We start from the raw sequence: 20,767 nt of genomic DNA, 5'->3' as shown, positions 1-20,767 counted from the left end.
GCAGCAGTACTCACAGTTAAGGCAGCCGAACAGTGGCCTATTACTGGACCATTTCACTACTTCCTATTTTCTGATCTACCAACCACAAAATTGAAACATCCCAAGACATAACCCCAAAATAAGAAGACTCTAAGCAATACTGGATTAATGTCCTTTTGCTGTCCTTTGCAATCCACAGTGTGTAACAGATATTAAGACTCATTATTTATTTCAATGTTTGTAGTGTTTTGCTAGAGTAGGTGATATTTCTCCCTTCCTTTTTTTTTTTTTAAAAAAAAATTATTTATTTATTTATTTTTAAATTCTACTTTTCCATCCTTCATATAACTCCTATCCTCAAGCCTGTGCATAGGCATTGTTCAGACTGCTTAAAACATGTGAATGGAAAGGTTCAAAAGGAGTAGGGTTCACACCGTAACATTCACAGTACAGGAGCAAAGCTGACTTTATGATCTTTTTATGTTTATTACTTCTCTTTGTACACATTACTTGGAATTATAGCACCTGCTGAATGATAGGCAAGGGAGTTATGTCTGTTTTCTAAAGCATACCAATATAGGAAAGGAAACCAGTTAAAAAAAGTCCTTTCCCTGGGCCTTATCAGAAGAAACTTATATCAAGTACATCACTTCTTTCTGCAGGATCATAACCATATCTTACATCAACCTAGCGTACTGTAGTCTTACAACATTCATGAAAAACTTTGTAATCTTGGCAGCCCTAAAACTCTGATTATAATTGCTTTCAAATTCCCTGATTCTGGTTCCATGAAGTCCTCCTGATGCTCAATGCTGGGTGTAGTGGATAATGTAACCTAGAAATATGTATTCTATTTCATCTGTTGAAGGCTGGTTTTTTGGGAGATGTTTTGTTCTCCTCTTGCTCCTCCAGGGGGGAAGGAAGATGCCTCCTGATATGCTCAGCCATTAAAACCAGGTAGGGCAGTGTTTCTTATCTCTTTCATCACCACTCCATCCTCCAGGGGGACATCTTCTGATAATGGGCCATTAGGGCCCGCCAATGACGTGACACATTCCATCATCCCATTGTGAGATGCTCCACACAGTGGGGGAGGAGCCAGCTGTCCCAAGATAGATAAAAACTGGGACTGAAGGACACAAGGTATCCTGTTATTCCACTGGATTCCCGGAGGAAGACTGGACCCATCTCGTCACCACTGGACTTTCTACAGAACCATCTCTACTCCACAGAACCACTTCTGTTACTCCAGGAGGACTTACTTAGACTGCTTCCAACACCCTGACCAACAGGGTGCCCTGACTCTGTCAGGGTGGTTTTTTTCCAGGATCTTTGTTTGCTTCCTTGCTTGTATTTTTTGTACTACCGCATTTGTATTTTCCTTTTTATTTTTAATATTCCTAGCGAAGAACTGTTTCTCCTATTCCCATATCTTTGCCTGAAAGCCCCTAATTGCAAAATTATAATTGGAGGGAAGGGGGTTTACATTCTCCATTCCAAGGGTGGCTCTAGTTTTTCCTGGCAGACAACTGTCTTTCAAAACCAAGACACTGGGCTCAGAAGCAAGTGCAGGGTAAATATCCTTACAATGTTTGGCGTAAGCTCCCAAGCAGAAGATGGAAGAAATATAAGCAATTTCATTTAATTCAGAGGATTAATCTGTGAAAGATGAAAAGGTGCTGCAGTACCTAAAGCTTGAAAAAAGGAGTCTAGAGTGAACATGAGCCAAGAAAGAAGAAACAGGAGAATGCATAGGATTGAATTTTCAAACTGGCGATCAAACAATTATAAGCAAAACTGTTTGAGACATCTGAGTCACAACTGAAGTTTTTATGCAGATAGTAGCCCACTGCAGAATCAAGAGAGTGTGGATTTCCTTAGCATGTATTGAAAGGTCTGACCTAAACCATAATATCTTCTGAGTTGTCATGAGATAAACACTATTTAATATCTTCATCAATGATAGTGGGATCAAGGGCACCCTCAGCCAGTTTGCACAGGACACTAAGCTGGGTTTTGCAGTTGATTCACTGGAGTGAAGTATTCAGAGTGAGCTTGAACATATGATTTTATAGAAGATACTTATGTTTTTCTCTTAAGAATGTTTATTAGATAAATTCTTAGTATTTAATATTTCCACAAATGTAGCAACTGAAAAGGGACTTAGAAACAAAGATTTGACATTATGAAGTAAACAGTCTATAAAGTAGCCTAATTTTAAAGCCTTATTACAAGTATATAAGATATAAAATTACATGTATTTAGGCAGATGTCTTTAACAGATAGAGAATGATGATGATGGATCTTGGAACGTTGTTTTGGATATGTGTCTGTGCACACGTAGTATGTAAATTACCTGCCATCTAAATTTGATTGCAAGTTCATTTTCCCTTTGAGTACAAAACACATGAACACATACATATTAGTAATATAATAATTTAAAATATTTTAGGGTCACCTCATGGTAGACATTTCCACACATGATTCTGAAAAGCACTATAAGATAACTTTTCAGATAAAAGGATCTGATGTTAAGCAGTGAACGGTTTAAGATATCAATATTTTTGAGCACTAGACTGAGCACCAAATCCATTTGAGTTCATATAGTGCACAACAAATCAATGTGTATTAACTAAGGCAATACATGACATTATTCATACTAACCTGCAATGAAATGTTCTTCCAGGCCCATCAACACATACACCTCCATTGTAACATAGAACAGAGTTCAGTGTGGACTCACTGCAAACATCAACATCAACTTCACAAAACCTGCCCATGTACCCACTCGGGCAAGCACAAACAAATGCATTGATGGCATCTTGACAAGAACCTCCGTTAATGCAGGGAGCAGATTCACATTCCTGAGAAGAGAAATAATAATACATTGATTACACATCTTTAAAACATATTATTTACTTATTCATCTCAACAACAAGTGCGAGAGACTGAATCTGGAGATAAGAAACTTTGGACTTTTTGGACTTTTTTATTGTCTGATAAACAGAAGTCTCTAATTTGACACAAGTTTTTGTTAATATAGAGGTCCTTTGATTACAACTCATGCTCATTATACTTGTTCCTACTCATTAATCTTGCAGTGATGCAAATATAGCTTTATATAAGCAGTTTTACAGCTGAAAGTATGCAATCCCACTCATGATTAAATTTTTAAAGCATGTTTTTGAGACACAGTCTATACAATTATTTCCTCTAATTTTTACATTAGGCCCTACTGCTGTAAAAGAAACACATTAGTAAGGTAATTCTGGACAGAATAAAGAATTACTTTTATAAATTAATGCATCCAAACTTTTTATCAGTATTTCTGGATAAAAGTTTTTGCATTATCAATTAATGCCTAATATTGCAAATAGAAACATATGTTCACATAATAACAATTTCCTCTGATACGGCAAAGGTAAAAATCATCAAATTCAAACCACAGAAATTAGCATCAAGTTAATATTTCTCCAGAATTACATGAGAGTTTAGTTAGTACAATAACCAGTGCAAAAAATGTATGTTTGCCCTTGATCACAGAAATCTAGTTTTCACCTGTATCCCAAAGGGATTGTATTTTGCAGCTGCAACCCAAATAGTCTACCTAAATCACTATTTTAAATTTATTTTCACACTCCTGTAACTTCCGAAGGTTTAATTCTTTAAGGATATCCAAGGGCACTCACATTTCCTGCAGGTACTACAGTAGCTTTGACAAAATGTAAATGCAGATATCCATGGGGAATTGCGAGAAAACAACTTATTTTCCTATAAGCTCTCCAGCTGAGTGTATATAGGATGATTTCTTAGTGAGCATTACATAAGCTGATTCAATTATATATTGCACAGGAAGATGGTGATAGTCCTACAGACTGCCAAAATTCCTGTATCTTTGTTCTAGAAATAGTCTTTTGTTATATTAATTACATTTGTTAGTTGGTAGTCTTTTCTTGTTTATAAAAAAATCTCAATTCTCAGTTCCAACTGACTTTTTTCTATTCCATTAATTTGTCTAGTTTTCTTAATTTGTATTCACTTGTATTCCACACTACAACAGAATAAATTAAATCTATATCAATTAATGGATCAAATTTTTACCTAATAGTGATTCAAAAGTTAAAGTCAAAAAAAATACCCAAATCATCAAAGTAACAAAGGATAAATTCAGAGCTCAGACAAAAGTTCACAGCTTCGTTTCAACACACTGTTGTGGGAACCCTCAAATTTCCCCAGGGAAACTTCCAGCTGTGAACTGTGGCCTGCTCTGAGTGGCTTCTGAAGGAGACACTTTGAGAAAGCAGCAGCATTTCACCATCCTGCCACGGTGCTATGTGCTATCAGTTGTACCAAGTTGTGAACAACGCAAAACCTTTTTTTTTTTTCTTCTGTGAAATGTATTGTTCTTTTAAGATTTTACAGTAAGATTAACATCAGTTTGTAGGAAAGAAATCACACTTATCACTTTCCAGTACATTCTGATGAGCTGCAGTTAAAAGTTAGTCATTACACTACAAAAAAATGGAGTACAGTATTACCAGAGACATGCTGGCCTGCGCTGCTCTTAAGTCATGCAAGAAAATTGTGTCAGTGAAAAGACAGAACTATGTTAAAATGCCACAAATAACTTTATCCCAAAGTTGGTGAGCTCCCACATTACCACCAAATGCTGTAGTTTGTAGTCTAAAGAACAAGGACATGAGATGATAAACTGAAGTTGCAAGACAACTCTTACCAAGTTTTGACTATTTTAGAACCCTGTAGAGACTAATTTTACAGCATGACATCAGGGAATAGCTGGCTCTGCAGAAAATTCCCAGCTACTCTGATTATCTGAAAACAAGTTCATTCTCTTATATAATAAGTTATCAAATCTTAACTATGATGCCTAACCAGACAGTTGCCAAATCAGGGCAAAAATAATAGGTACCAACAGTCCTAGAAACATTGTCTCTCTTCTTCAGTACAGTAGGAGAAAAATACTTTCTTGGTCACCTGTGTTGCCCAAGGTACCCTTTAACCTGTTCTGCTTAGAAGTGATCAGATAAGGAAACTTGCGTCTGAATAACTAAGAAAAATGAAAACTACAAGAATAACATTCACAAGGATGAGTCATTTTAGCTTTTCCAAAACACAAATTTTGTTGATATATAGGAGTGTCACAATTACTGACTTATTTATACCTAAATTTGTACCTTCTTATTTTCATGGGGTCTCTCCAGTCTTTACTAAATCTGAAACTATAATTTGAATAGGAATTTAAAAATCCGTAACTTTTAAGCTTGAGAGACAAGATCTTAATCTGACAGCAAACCTCTTAAGACTTTGTGCAACTTCTACTAACAATTTGCTAGCAGCAAATGTTTAGGAACAACAACAACAACAACAGCACAAAGTCACGCACACGCACAAAACCACACAAAGCCCAAAAAACCAAACAACCAAAAAAACTCCATCACAAATAAAATAATACCAAACTGAAACTACCCCCAAAAGGCACAAAATTACTTTCAGCCCAGTGTTGGACTTCTCAGCAGAATTATTCCATTTAGAAAGCAAAGAGCATGTCAAGACCTCCAGGTCTCGCTGAGCAGTCATAACACTGAGAGGTCAAGGGGCAATGACAATGACAGCTTTGGTCCCCAACTTGTTTTCTTCCTCAGGACTTTCTACAAATGTCAAGTACTCCTTTTAATTACTATTCTCACAAATGTCTTTGTTTTCAAGCCCTACTTTCATTCTTAGTTTCCTCTGAGAACTTTGAATATCTCATTGTATGACTGGGGCATCTTTGGCTCTCTCAGCTGTGACCAGGTGGCCCAAGGCTTCCCTGTGGCCCTGTGTGCATGTGCTAGACTCATCAAATTCACACCCACCCGGCCTCACCGCCCTGTTGTGCTCTGGCCCAAGCAGCAACATGGCCAGCAGGCCTGGCAGACAGCTTCGTTTAACAAAAGAAATTGAGATAACTCGGGTATCTCTGGTGCACTCCTGTTAAAATAGCTTCATGTGGCAAGGTTTCATTTGTAGTGGGTGGGGGGCTGCAGGATGGGGAGGGGGCATTCTGTGAGGGGAGGACAGGGCTGCCCCAGCCAGACACAGCTGGTTTCAGCCGGATCCAACCATCCACCATGGGGCACGGCTGAGCCCATGGTCCAGGCAGCAGCTGTGCATTTAGAAAGTATATAAAAATATGCAGAAAAGCATTAAAGGCAAGAGCAAGAAAAAGTGTGGAAAAAACTCTTGCAGGCTGAAAGGTCAGAGAAAAAGGAGGGGGAGGCAGTGTCCACCAGGGATCCCTGGGAATATCCTCAAGAAGACCATTGTGAAGCAGGTTGGCTCCTTCTAGCCCACAAATGACCACATAGGAGCAGATATCCACACTGCCCCATGTGTGACCATCACACCACAGCAGGTAGATGTGCCCTAAAGGAGGCTTCAGCCCATGGGAGAGTCCATGCTTGACCATGCTCCTGGCAGGAGCTGCAGTGTGTGGAGAGGAACCTCTGCAGAAACACGTTTTCTGGCAGGTTGGAAGGAAAGCCTTTTAGTGTTTCATTGACAGTAATTTAATTTAATCTTTTTCAGGCTGAGTCTGTTTTTCTTGTGACAGTAATCGGTGACCATGACGAATCTCCCTGTCCTTATCTTGACCCACAAGCTTCTCTTCTTATTTCTTCCTTCTCTCCTGATAAGAAGGGGTAGTGCAGGAGTAGCTGTGTACATGTCTGGCCTGGGCATTCATAGGCTGTAAAACTCTCTTTTCTGTCCTATCAGAGCAAGTAACCTGTCCAAATGGAGCTGTAATGCCTAGCTTTCCTGTGGCCATCATTGCCCTTTTTCTTTTTCCCTTTCTGTTTTGTTTGTTCCATTCAAGGGCAGCTTCAGCCAAACCAGGGCTGCAGCCATATATAGACAAGGAAGACAGGACAGAAAAAAGCTGCTCCTGAGGCATCTTCTCATCTTCTTGTTCTGAAGAGATTTATTGCTTACACTCTCACAAAATACTCCAAAAAGCTCCTCCCTTATTGACTTCAGTTGGGGTGCTCTGCTTATTCCCAAACCTTCCTCACATCGATAAGGGATGACCAGTACTCACACTTTGCAGCATACCAATGCTCCCCTTCCTAACTCATGTCTCAAAACATGGATGGCTTTAATAAGCTCCAATGCAAAGGACTTAACAAAATAAAAATTATGCAATTGTAATTATTTGCATATAGTTTTTATGAGTTCTTCACTTAGTCTGACATACTTTATTCTCATCCAGATATCTTTTGAATTTTCTCACATCTGACCTCCTAGGAGTAAAGCAGAGGGGATCCCTTTCAGTAGGCATTTCTTATTCTGAGTTTGCTGTTTTTTTCTGTAAAGCATGGACTTTCTCCATCTTGACCCAACATGGAATCCTTTGAGTTTATGTGTTAACAGTCAATGAACTTGGAAAACATTTTAAAATTATAATGGACAAGCTATCAACATGAACTCCCATTGGAATGCTATGGAAAAAAATTCTAATTCTACCCTTAAGTCTTCAGAGAGGGGAACTACGACTTACATTATGACTTACCAAGACAGGTGATTATTTCTCTTTTTATGGTTAGTGGAAATTGAGATATCGTGCGGAGTTCTAGAATCTGTTTACTACAAAGCATATAAAAAAATGTAGACTATAACATGATTTAAATACTAGCTAAAGTACTTCACAGTAAGTTAAACCTAAGAAAAATAACAGAATTTTTAGGGCAGATTTTTTTTAAAACCATTATTACACCATATATATATTTTTCACATGATACAGCTGAAAACATAGTATATAATGGTTAAAAATTATTAGACAAGTTTATAGATTTGTTTCTAGCTATTAAAAACAATAATCAATCTGAGTTCTTTGCTATAAGAAGTTCCAGAATTCTTGATGGCTCTAAAAGTGTTCTCAGGTTTACATAAACAACAACAACAACAACAACAACAACAACAACAACAACAACAACAAAAAATCAGAGAGATATAATGGCAGTGCACAGTTATTTCCACAAGAACTATTATAAACTGAGTATTTAACTCCCAGAGAAAGTCTGTACAATAACCACCTGGAGTCCCCAAATCCAGATATATCCAGCAAGAGATAAGGTTCAACTTGACTGCTGAGGATTAGTCACTGTAAAACTGCTAAAAGTTGGTCTTCCACCTCATTATGCTTTAAAATAAAGCTTGAGGCATCTCTAAAACATATGCTCTAGGCAAATAAAAGTTAAATACAAGTATTAATTTCCATGGAGATGTAAGTGAATGGAATATACACACTTCTGACAGGAGAACGGAATGATGATTTTCTGGCTTTATTTTTACTAGACTGTGTTTACAGTAAATAGAAATCCTTATTGAATTTCCTAGCATAGCAAAGCAAATTAAGAATCGAGGCAAGAAAGTGAAAGAACATTGAGATTTCTAGTTATGCAGCTCTTTTAAGGGTAGATTTTCTTAAGAATCCTTAGTTCAAAAAATGTCATACAAGATCCACTACATTTATTAAAGCACAATAATTTATTATTTCTTCTCTGTATTTCCTGTTCTCTGAATGTCACGGTGTAGTAAATCTTGTTTGTACTAGGAAGAAAATGACTGTCCCTTCAGAGAGTCCACCTTGGCATGGCACAGTCCACTGGTTCTGCTGGCAGGGAATTGTTCTGAAATCTGGACTCTTAACAAGCGACCTAGAAAGGCACTTTGCTCAAGGCATACTGCTTCCATATCCAAATCTGTGGGTCCATACTGAAATCTCTCTTTGGAAGTTAAGTTCTTCTCTCTAAGAAAATACAACTTTCTTCATATTTCATTAAACCATCTCTAAATTCCCAATCTATAGCTTGAAACAATTCTAAGGGAACACATTTTCGCAAACTAATAAAAATAGTGAAAATCCACTATTTTTCAAAATAATGTGTCTGTTCAACACTGTTTCTTTAAAAAAAAAAAAAAAAATCTAGAGGTACATTTTGGAAGTTAGGATTTTTTATTTTTATTTTTATTTTTATTTTCCAGAGGAAAGGACTGTTTCCCATTAGTCTGCCTTGGAAGTGCTGATTATAAATCCAAAATTATTTCTAATTAATCTTTAAAATCTATTTCTATAAAAGAGATTCAATGCAAAAAAAAAAAAAAAAAAAAAAAAAAAAAAAAAAGTAAATGTAGACTTTATTTAAGTGATCCTTTGCTATGTATCAAAAAGGTAATTATAAAGTGGAATAATTCTTAAGAGAACTCATTCAAATCCACACTGGTGATTGGGGGTTGCGGGGGGAAGTAAGGGGAGAAAAGAAAGGAATGAGAAAGGAATTTAAAAATATATATTGTACCACAAAAGAAAGATGCTTCCAAGAGGCATGCTTCCATTCATTTAATGACAGAACAACATTATTCTCAGGTCAAACTGAAGGATTATTAATAAACAAGAGCCATGTGGCTAAAGGTTTGGGATGAAATAAAAAAAATAAAGCATGCAGAAAGTAAAAAAGGCTGTAAATAAATGCTTTAGAAGCTAATTCATTTTTCACGGTTTTTTACATACAGCACATGAATCTAGATTTTGAAAAAAATAATTTTATTTTACAGGGTATATACTTTGGGTTAAATCTCAATAGTAATGATTCCATATAAAAGTATGAGATTTGTATTGAGACCTTAAGATGAATGGTCCAGATATATTTCTATTTGATGTTTAACAAAACTATAAATAAAGTGTATTTTTCTAATGAGTAAAATTGTTACACTGTTTTTTGCAGTTAAGATAATTATGTATCCATTTTGTTTAATTATTAACTTTCCATAACATTTTCTTTTGGTAGATTGAATACATATACAACATCTTGACGAATGAACTGGGAAAACTTGTGTCGACCTTTCAGAATATTGGTTTTATGCAAAATAATTCAAAAGGAGTTCAAAATGATAAGAATGTTTTGTCTTGAAATTTTGTGTTATGAACACAAGGAGAAGAGAAAAAATAATAAAAATAAATCTAATTTTGAGACAATGACACAAAGCAGGAACATACTGGATCAGACCAGTGCTCCATCTGGCCCAGTAATCTGTCTATAGTAATGGTGGAGGGAAAGCCACTTTAGCAAAATCTGTGTCCCATGCATCCCCCCTTTGGCAAGCAGAACTGCCTAGTCAGATATGATAAACTGTATTTCCCTGTTTGATTCATTTATCATTCACTTATGGACCCGCTGTCTGTGACATGCCTAACTTTTCTGAACCTACTAAGAGATTACCTGGGTATCTGCTTCCTCTGAAAGAAAGTAGTTTGTTTTCTTCCAAACATTTCTCTCTTTATTTTTATCATGTCTGTCCAAGTATATCTTCTTCGTTATAGAATTTGGGGAGGAGAGTTTCCATTTATTTTCCTCTGCAGTAGTTTTCTAAATCTTAATTACATTTCCTTCAGTTTTCCCCTCTTTAAAGGGAATAGTTTCAGCCCTTTAAATATCTCCTTATATGCAGCTGGGCAATTCACATAACATTTGTTACCCTCTGTAGCTTCTCTAATTCTACTTGTGCTACCTTAAGGTGCAAGGTCCAGAACTGTGCACAGTAAATAATATATTAGTCCACCTAGGTTTTATGTAGTAAGGAAATCATGTCCTCTGTCTTGTACCTCATACTCTTCCTGATTCATGCTCAGCAGGTTTTTTTGCTGTGACTGTAGATTAAGACAATGACTTCACAGAATTGTCAATGATTGCTCCAAATCTTCTTTCCTGAATTGTAACTGACAGCTGAATTCAGTTGTATGACACTATTTCTCCCTAGAATATTACTTCAGACTGAAGCTTATCTGCCACCTTTTCCCTCTTTCCATTTTGTGAGGTCCTCCTGGCATTTGTCAAATGCCAATAATTCACTAAGCTTCTCTCAAACCCTGTTTGAGTGCACATTTACACTTTTGCCATCAAGCAATCCCACCAATTCCCTACTTACAGACTTTGATTTATGTGAAGAAATTTTTATAAGTGAGAGTGCTCTTTACAAGACACTTTCAAAGTTTTGGTTTAGATTTTTGAAGTTCCTGTCAACCTTTGAATTAATATGTGGGTGTTTTGTGGGTTTTTGTTTGTTTGTTTTTGTTTTTGTTTTATTTATTTCCATACAGGCAAGCACTACTTTAATTCAAATGCCATTTTCCTCCTTGTGACAGGCTTAAGTTTTCTTCTTAAGCTATTCAGGGGCTTTGAAACACTTTATGTTCTTCAGCTGTGGCACACATTTTACCTGGGCTTTTAACATTATTTGTTTAATAGCTGTTAATATGCTTGTGGACCTCACTTTTACATAGTTTATTTTCCTGAAACTGAATATAACAATTTAATATTCCTGGGTTTTAGAATACACTCTGTTGCTAGAGTATCTGTGATGCAAGATCATACTATGATAGCCTTGATAAGATTTTTCTCACGTTATAGATTAGAAATATGCCTGTCCATTGAATGTCGTCAGAGGGCTTAGCACTTTCGGGGTGAAAGTGTTCTTCAATATTCTTGTAGGTCTCATCCATTTCTTTACTTCTCCAATCTATATTATCTATTTTTCCTATTACTTTCTATTTAAAAGACCCTCTAGTTTAGTCACTCTGACTTAAAATAAATGTCCTATGTCCTGTCCAGGATGTCTCTGAAGTATTATACACACTGAAATTGTCCCATGGGTTTGTAATTACAGATATTGTGTTTTGCACAATAAAGTGTGTGTCTCCCTTTCCTCCTGCTCTTAGATTTACCTATCTGCATCTTGTGCATAACCCACTTTTTTTTTTTTTTTTCCTAAGTTAACCTTAATTTAGCTTCTGTAAAAAAATTACTTTACCAAACAATTTTTAAACTACATAGCAATTGGTAAAAATACTCAGGAGTGTGAAAAAGCCTCAGAGAGGCATGAAGAGCATCCAGTCTATCTGAGGGTCTTTGAACATCCACCAATGTTTGCCATACCCATGTCCTTTGTGCAATCTGGCTGATCCTGATCAATAAATATTTATTTGCTTGAAGTAGCCTCTATATGTGCATAAGCTGTGGTGCGTTTGGGCAGAAAATTAGTTGATTTATCTGATTTATGACTTGTTTCTATCTTTTATGAAAATAGAGAGAAAAGATTGGTAAAGCCAGATAAAATAAAACAGCTCTACGATGCAGACTGATCACAGCTTTCTATCAGATACAAGCCAAAGCACCAACAAGCTGAATATTCTCCTGTGTAAAGACTCAAAATGCTTTTGGCTTCCTTTTTGACAGGATGAGACAGTATTAACTGAGCATGGAAGAAGCACATCTCTCAATCATGTCTCATCAATCATAGCAAAGAAACAAAATAGCCAAAAAAAGTAAGAAGTAATGTCTATTACTAACCATAATTGCTTCTACTGCACATATTATATGTTCATCAGAGAGAAAATATCAAATTTCCATTATATACATTCATTTTACTATTTCAAAAATATGCAAATATCAAAGGGAACCATGTGTATTGAAATTGATTCATACAGTGCATGTATTTTTACTGTTACTCGTTCTTGAGTGAATTCCATAAATGGAAATGCAATGAAAACTATAGTAGATAGGGAAGTTCCAATATACGCACTCCATATTTGATATGCAAACATTATAGGCTATAACTACAAGAATATATAGTGGTTATTTTGTACCTAAAAGTACAAAAAAAGAGAAAATTTTGAAGTCTATTTTCTTGAAAACTCTCTAGCAACATAGGTGAGAATGAAAAAATCCCAGGTAAAAAAAGAAAAAAGAAAAAAGAAAAAATTCAGGGTAAAAAAGTAAAGAAAAAAATCCAAGCATAGCTAGGGAAATACATATATACACATAAATATATTTTAGTTTTGAACTGGTTATTTGAATCATCTTAGTTGCTGAGCTTGTAATGATCACCCAGCCGTTCTCTCACTCTCCCTATTCCTATGTGACAAAGAAAGAAAATAAGATGACAAAGCTCCTAGATTGATAAGGACAGAGAGATCACTTACTGCAGGCAAAACAGACTTGACATGGGTAAAACAATAATTTACATTCATGGAACTAGAAATAGATTTTGGGCCAGCAAGAAACAAAAAGAAAACCTAAATCCACACTCCACTCCTGGCCTCAACTTCACTCCTCTTTTTTATAGTGTTCCACCTCCTTGTTTTTCTCTGAGAAGTTCAGATGGGGTGTGAGGGAGCGATGGTAGTTCGCATCAGCTGCTCTCTGCTGCTCCTTCCTTCTCCCACTTTTCCCCTGCTTCAGTGTGGGTCCTCCTTATGCTGCAGGGTAAAACTGCTCCTGCATGGGCTCCCCTCCATACAGCACAGTTCCTGCCAACGGCCTGCTCCTGTCAGGGCACTCCATGGGCTGCAGCACTCTCAGGGCATATTCACATGTTGCTGCATGGGGTCTTCTGTGGGCTGCAGTGCAGATGTCTGCTCTGACATGGTTATCTCCGTGAACTAATGGCAAATACCTGCTCCACCATTATTCTCTTCAGGGGCTACAGTTCCAATCTCTGCTGCAGCACCTCTAGCTCCCCATCCCTCTCCTTCTTCAATGACCTTGGAAACTGCCTAGTTGTTTCTCACACTTCTTTCCTTGCTCACTCCTTTCTCTGCTGAGCAGTGTTTTCTGCTCTTTCTTAAATATGTTTCTGCAAAGGTGCCATCATCTTGAATGAGAGGCTCAACTCTCCCCTGCAGTTGGTTGGTTGGAGCTGACTCAAATGGGTTGTTTCCAGCATGGTGCAGCCCCTGACCTGCTCTCACAAAAGCCACACCTGCAGACCCCCTTCTAGAAGAATCTTGGCTCCTACACTGAATGTCCCTCAATATAAAAAAAATGTACCTTCAAGAAGAAAAAAAAAAAAAAAAAAAATCTGGATTAAATCATTACTTTTTTAAATTAAAAATTACATTTTTAAAACAAACAAAGTGGCTGAAGCTAAACTAGAAAACAACAATTACAGAGCATAAGCCTGCCAAGATTATTGTGATGTGCATACCTCTACATAGTCAGAAAGCCTAGCTGATCACTGTAAGAGTCGCATAGTGATGTTATATATCTGAGCAGGATGTACGCAATGATAGAACCTTTAAAATATGACACTTACAGCATAGTGTAATGTGGGAATCACACTGCATGCAAATAGAATGACTATCAGAAAATGAAGCTGTTACTCTGACAGACTTATCTGTCAAAAGTATATGTATAATGTTTCTTCCTATGAATTTCTAATCCATGCATTTTCAAACATCTCACTATGAAATATGATGGTCTTTTGAATATAATTTTATGAAGTTGTCTACAGGTCATTTAATCTCTCGTTCTCTTCAAATGGAGAAAAGTGTAAATCATGGATGTTTCAGGAGAAAATATTACCCAAGGGTAGCCTGTATTAGCATTGGCAAGAGCTGATAATCATACAGATTTGCAATATCATGTCTTATCATATCACGATCTGCATTCTGTAGAGCTGGATTACTTATTTTCTTATTTTTCATTCTGCAAAGGAATTTGAAAGCTAATATTTCAGCTAGAATTACTCCTTGTGTGAGACTTTAATGGATTTCCAACAGAAAAATTATGAACTGTGGTGGTTCTTTAGGGAGACCCAGACGACCGTCGATGGCAAAAGGCAAGAGCCTGCTCTTTATCCGGGGGTGGGGTGGGAAACTATAGCTTTATTTGGTCCAGAGCTCTTTTAGCTCCTTCCCCGTCCCCATTCTGATGCCGAAGAGATCGAGGCCCAGGCTGTCCTGGGACTTTTTCCCAGGGGGCAGGGCCCAGAGGCAGGGACAAGCCACTGCCCAATCATAGATAAGTGGGAGTGGAACAGAGTTGGGTTACATTCCAGTGTGGGGGATGGGCACTGCTGAGCAGGGACAAACCACGGGATACAGTTTCCAAGGGGATACAATAGAAAACATTACAACCCCCAATATAAAAATGGAACACAATATAAACCCAAATAATGTGCTACAACAATAAACAATACTTTTGTTATGTAATATGACACATTTTTAGTTATATAGTACTTTAAGCTGTAAATTAAAAAAAAAAAAAAAATCCCTGCATTCATGCATAGGTTGAAAAGAAGTTTTTATAAAAATTTGGACTGTTTTTTGACAATTCAGTAGCACAATATTAGAATCTAGATAGCCTGAAGGAAGGTTCATGCCAGACTGTTTCATGCCAGGTTTTCTCATGAGACCAAATTCATCTTAAAGATAAATCATATCCTAAGATCAGATTAAACTCTGTTTGGCAGAAAACCTAAAAAAAGTCAAAATCAATTCAATACTTTTTGCAAAGAGTAGTCTATATTGTAAATTCTGTTCATTGTTTTGCCAGATGTAGTCACGTTCTACAAATTGGTTTGCTGACCATGGAAATCTGCACAGCCCAGACTTGTATACATGGATTCCTCCTTGTCCACAGCCATTCCCCATGAGAACATAAAGCTATTAATTAACTTCAGAGGATGAAGTGGGCAGTGTATTTAGTACTCTATGGTTTTGTACCATAGAATTCTACTGTTGCATGGATTTTGAAATTTAAAGGCAAATCATGGCAACTTTCAGTGCAGAACATTGCCCCTTGAAGTTTACTATTCAAATATGCAGCTAAATTAGAGCAAATGAGACTCAAACTTTCAGATTAGATAAGTATACTATTCATCCCAAACTAAGGGACAAATGCTATTCTGGTAATGTTGGCTTAGCTTGCTGTGATTTTCCAGATTTATCATTCACACTTATCATTCACACTTTAAACTTCTTTGGACATTTTGTTAATGGTCTTTTCTAATGCACTGTCATGTAAGCAAAATGAATGTGCTTTTCAGAATGGATTTTAAACAACTGAATTTCTGTCATACATTCTCAATATACTGACTTCAGAAGTTAACTAAATAAAGATGGGTTTCAACAACATATTATCCTTTCCCCTATAATTAAAAAAAAAAAAAAAAAAAAAAAAAAAAAAAAAAAAAAAAAAAAAGAAAAAAACCCACATACATTAATATTTGTCTCGCATCTTGAGCTGGTCCATCCTGGTTCACAAGAGCATCGATACCCGTCAATGAGATCTATGCATCTGAAATACAAAAGAGTGTTATTCAGGTGAAGCTCCCTAATTCCAGATTCAGCACTAGTAGTATCATTCCATGCATTTCAAAATAATAGTCTGATGCAAACTACTGTAATCCATGGTACTTTTCAATAGTTTTATAATGGATTTCAAATGTGTATACTATGGTTGCTGAGGCATTTTGTAAGGATTCTGATTGTCACATATCTTCCCATTTCAACTCTTGGCATATAACAGCTAAAGATTTGCTTTTAAGTATATTAAACACTAATTAATCCTCACTTACTGAATACAAGTTATGGTAATGAACAAAAATGCAAGAGAAATTGAGATAATGTCACCATATTACATTAGCTTAAGCAGGCAATATCTGTCATCTTTAAGTGTGCTTGTACTCTTACTTTATGGAAGAACATAATTAAAAATATATTTATCAAACTTCCCATATCATTAAGTCTTAAATATTGTTAGTTAGGTACATTATCATGGAGATAATAATAGTTAAATAAAAATAGGCACCTTCCATGAAGACAAGGATTTGGCAAACATTCATTAACATTTATCTCGCAGTTTGTTCCGATGAAACCTCTCTTACAGTGACATTTGTAGGAACTCATGCCATCAATGCAACTTCCATTGTTGAGGCAAGGAGAAGACATACATTCATCTATATTTACTTCACACCTATCACCTGTTAAAAAATCCAGAAAAGGCAACTAAGCTTTAAATTCTAAACTCAAACCAATTAACAGTATATTTATTATTATTATTAATAATATTTCCACATAATTGCTCTTAGTTACATAGATTGTTCACATAGTTCATGATATTCATCAATAAAGCACATCCAGCTGGAATTACCTATAGTGTAAATATCAAAAAGGATGGTTATATTGACATATATAATGAAAAATGATATATAAAGTATGACATTTGTAATTGTGGCAAGGTAAGAATGCTTCAAGTACCAGCTTGCAAGCAATGGAGAAATTGAAATTTCAATATTAAATTTGTTACACAGTTATCAGGAAGTAGAATAGCACAGGTTTCTTATAGGAGGAATACAGAACTAAATTATATGTCTTGGTGGTGGTCTAATTTCTCAAAATGAAATTAAAATGCAGAAACTTTTGATAAATGATGCAAGACATAAAGCCCTTTGAAATTGTTTTTTGAAGACATTCACTAGGAATGATATAGTGGTGCACTTTTATGCTTGTAAGTGCCACAACTTACATCTAAATATCTTAAAATATTAGTATTTTACGAAATACTAATTGACAAGCAACATATACCTAGGTCTCTTTGTAGGCAGTTACTGCCCACTGCCTGGGAGGAAGCTAAGCACCACACTTGTTTGCACCCACAGTAGAACAGGGGGAAGAAACAAAAGGTAAATTTGAGAAAACCTATTTGTTGAGATGACAGTTTAATGGGCAAAGCAAAAGCCACACATGTAAGCAAAGCAAATCAAAGAATTTATTCACTGCTTCACGTGGAATTCATTGCTTCCCACGGCAGATATATGGCATCTCCAGGATCTTGGAGATGGCTGCAATTTAAATCTGGCATTTAAAAGAGAACACTCTGGAATGAGCTAAAGTAATCATTGGCAATTATTCCATAACTGTGTGTGTGATTTATTAAAACCTATTCTGTTGAAAAATTAAAAAAAATTATGTTTCCTTTGCAACTTCGTGTCTAATTTATTAAAAAAAGCATGTATCATGAGATATGAGTAAGATTAGATTCTGCCAAGTATAGTTGACTCTGTTGTAAAGAACAGGAATGCCTTGTAATGGTATCTCCATATTTTGCTCGGAAAGCTTTAGCAATATTAATAGGAAAAATAGGAACATTTAGCCTTGCCAGTGCTAAAAGATTTAGACATCTCTGGAGGGTAGAAGTCCATTTTGTCATTTTCACTCCAGAAAGAATTTCTGAGATTTGCTGTGAAGAAAAACCATTTCAGTAATTATGGTACAATGGGTTTAAAGATGAAAATGAATACATGTATCAAAGGAAAATTAATTAATTAAAAAAAAAAAAGACTAAAAAAAAGGGGGGTTTAAGTATTGTCATGGGATGGCACAGGTTTTTAGTTACAGAGGAATGTCGCATGTTTTCTCCCTGTCAGGACCTGGGCATTGCTTTAGAAAGGACAGGGACCTATCAGAAGGCTAGTCTGGGATATTGGTATCTGTTTTGATCACGGACATTGTCAAATGCGACTTTGGAAAGTACTCGTACAAAAAACCCTGATTTCCTGCAGGTCAGCCCTTTTCCCTTTTCCAGAGAGAGAAAGGTACCATCGGGTGGCAGCCGGGGCTGGGCCGGGGCTGGGCTGAGGCGGGCCCAGAGGAGCGGCCCTGGCCGGGCTGTGCCTCGGCCCCAGCTGCTGCCAGCAGGGGGGCTCCCTGAGCTGCAGCGAGAGAGAAAATACTCTGGGCAGATTTAACCCTTTCCTGGCAACATGAAGCTTCCAAGGCCTAACCCTTCCCTGAGAGAGAAAAGAAAGGGACAGAGTGAACATAAAGAAGAAACAGCGTGAAGTCAGTGGAGCGAGAGTGAAAAGACTATTGGGACAGGGGTTTGAGGAGTTTGTTATTCCATTCTTATTGAGCCATGGAAATGAACTCTATATTAAGATTATCCCTTTAAATCATGGGAATGATATGCATTTGGGGAGATAATTGTTTATATTTGAGTGTGGATTTGAGCAAAGGTGTTTGTGCTGGACTAAGTGATATTAATCCTGTAAGATGCTTGAACAGAGATAGAGATGAGAAGCCCTCTGCGCCAATAAAGAAGTGAGAAGATATCTGTGTACCTTGAGATGAAGAATCCTTTGCTTTTGGAGATATTAATCTTTAAAAGCTGACACCCCAATATGCAAAAGTCTTAAGACCCATGACCCATAAGCAGCTTGGGAACCTGCTAATGGGAGGGGTCACAAAGGCAGGTTTCCCCGGGTGGCTGTTTTTGTGACAGTTAAAAAACCCACAAGAGAACTGTTCTAGGTTGTAAGTAAGATCCATAACTCTTAGAGAGACTCTTTTCCTAAAGAATTGATGAAAGACTTATTTTCAAATGGTGAAACTGACTGCAAACCACAGGTTTTGTCTCTATGCTGTTTTGTAGGAAAATTAACAGTTTGTAAGGGTAGGGAAGAGTGGTTTTGGAGTTTCATTTTGTTTTGTTGTAGTTTTTCCTCAACTTTCTTTTTCCATTCTTTTAGTGTGTGTGTTAATAAAACTATTTGGTTTTTTTAAGCTTGAGCCTGCTTTGTTTTTCTCCTAATCTTTCTCCCACAAAAAGTGAATAAACACTAGGACCACTACACTAAATTTAGCAACCAGAATCTGGCAAACATGAAACCACTACAAATATTAATTCTAACAAAGAAATTAACCTTCTCAATATTAGAACCTCAAGTGTTCTTGCCAAAATGCACAAATTCAAAATATTTTTGGTAGTTCTTACAGAAAATCATTTACATTCAGATGTTTAAATTTCTTCTTTAAATTCAGCATCCACATTTTAATGCCCCTTGAACAATAAATCCCTAATGCGTCACTAATATATCCCTAACAATAATCCCTTATGATCAATGGATTAATCCCTCCTGATATGAATAAACATTTTCATTTAATTTATTACCACGAGCAAAATGTACTCAGTTTACAATTTTTTGCACTGTTGACACAAAAGGCTGGCAATTGGTTATGACTGTAACTTAGACAGTCTGTCATTCTCTTCTAATGTCACTGTCATCTTGAAATCTGAATTTGAAATCTGTCTTCTTTTTAAATCCTATTTCAAAGGATGACAACTTTAATTGAAATGATCTTGCTGAATACAACCAAATGTTCTGTAAAGTTGGTATGAGATAGACTGTAATACCACATAACAAACATTTTGCTTAAAATGCCACCTCTAAACTTTTTCATAGCTCAGACTGGGCCAGATGTGTTACTGGGATGAGGACACCTCTTTGAGCTCTGCTTTACAGACCATACTTACCTTGCTAGAAATAATTCCTCCACACATCAAAGAAAAGGGAAAAGTACCTCACACATACCATGTGGGGGGTGTTCATGTACTGATGGCAACCTGGGGGCTCCCCCAGAGGTCAGAATGCTGCAGGAGGCAAGGAAATGCCATAGATGTGAAAAGACTAATATAGACTAATAGGAGTGACACTAAGATGAAAAGAAGACAGCTATTCTCCTACACTTTCAAGTCATCCATTCATGCAAAGGATCAGTCTGTCTCATATCTTAATAAAGAAAACTCATCAGCCTTTTCTAATTCCTGCTTTGTTTAAAACCCACTTCACAACTGGCAATGCCTCAGTCTTTCTTGAAGCTCATTTGCACAATTCTATAGCTGCATCCTAATCTAGAAATTTTCTCATCTTCCATCAAGACTTTCACCTGCATCTTGAATAGTTTGTTCCGTGTTGGGCCCTCAACTCCAGAAAAGGGCAACAAAGCTGATGAGGGGTCTGGAGCACAAGTCCTACAAGTGACTGAGGGAGTTGGGGTTAGTTCTCCAGGGATTACGCTGGAGAAAAGGAGACTCTTTACTACTACCTGAAAGGTGGTTGTAGTGAGGCCGGGGTTTGTCTTTTCTCCAGGTAACAAATGGCAGAGTGA

At 36.7% G+C, this 20,767-nt stretch overlaps 1 protein-coding gene across 1 annotated transcript in view; it reads right to left on the bottom strand.

Moving 5' to 3' along the window:
- Positions 1-20,767, bottom strand: part of EYS (eyes shut homolog) — a 718,062-nt gene that overhangs the window by 417,670 nt on the left and 279,625 nt on the right. Inside the window, 3 exon segments of the mRNA XM_040058168.2 lie at positions 2,644-2,843; positions 16,037-16,115; positions 16,629-16,800. Coding sequence (XP_039914102.1) covers positions 2,644-2,843; positions 16,037-16,115; positions 16,629-16,800 — 451 coding nt within the window.

Source organism: Hirundo rustica, chromosome 3 (assembly GCF_015227805.2).
Source record: "Hirundo rustica isolate bHirRus1 chromosome 3, bHirRus1.pri.v3, whole genome shotgun sequence".
NCBI classification, from domain to species: domain Eukaryota; kingdom Metazoa; phylum Chordata; class Aves; order Passeriformes; family Hirundinidae; genus Hirundo; species Hirundo rustica.
This window is presented reverse-complemented; position numbering and strand designations above follow the sequence as displayed.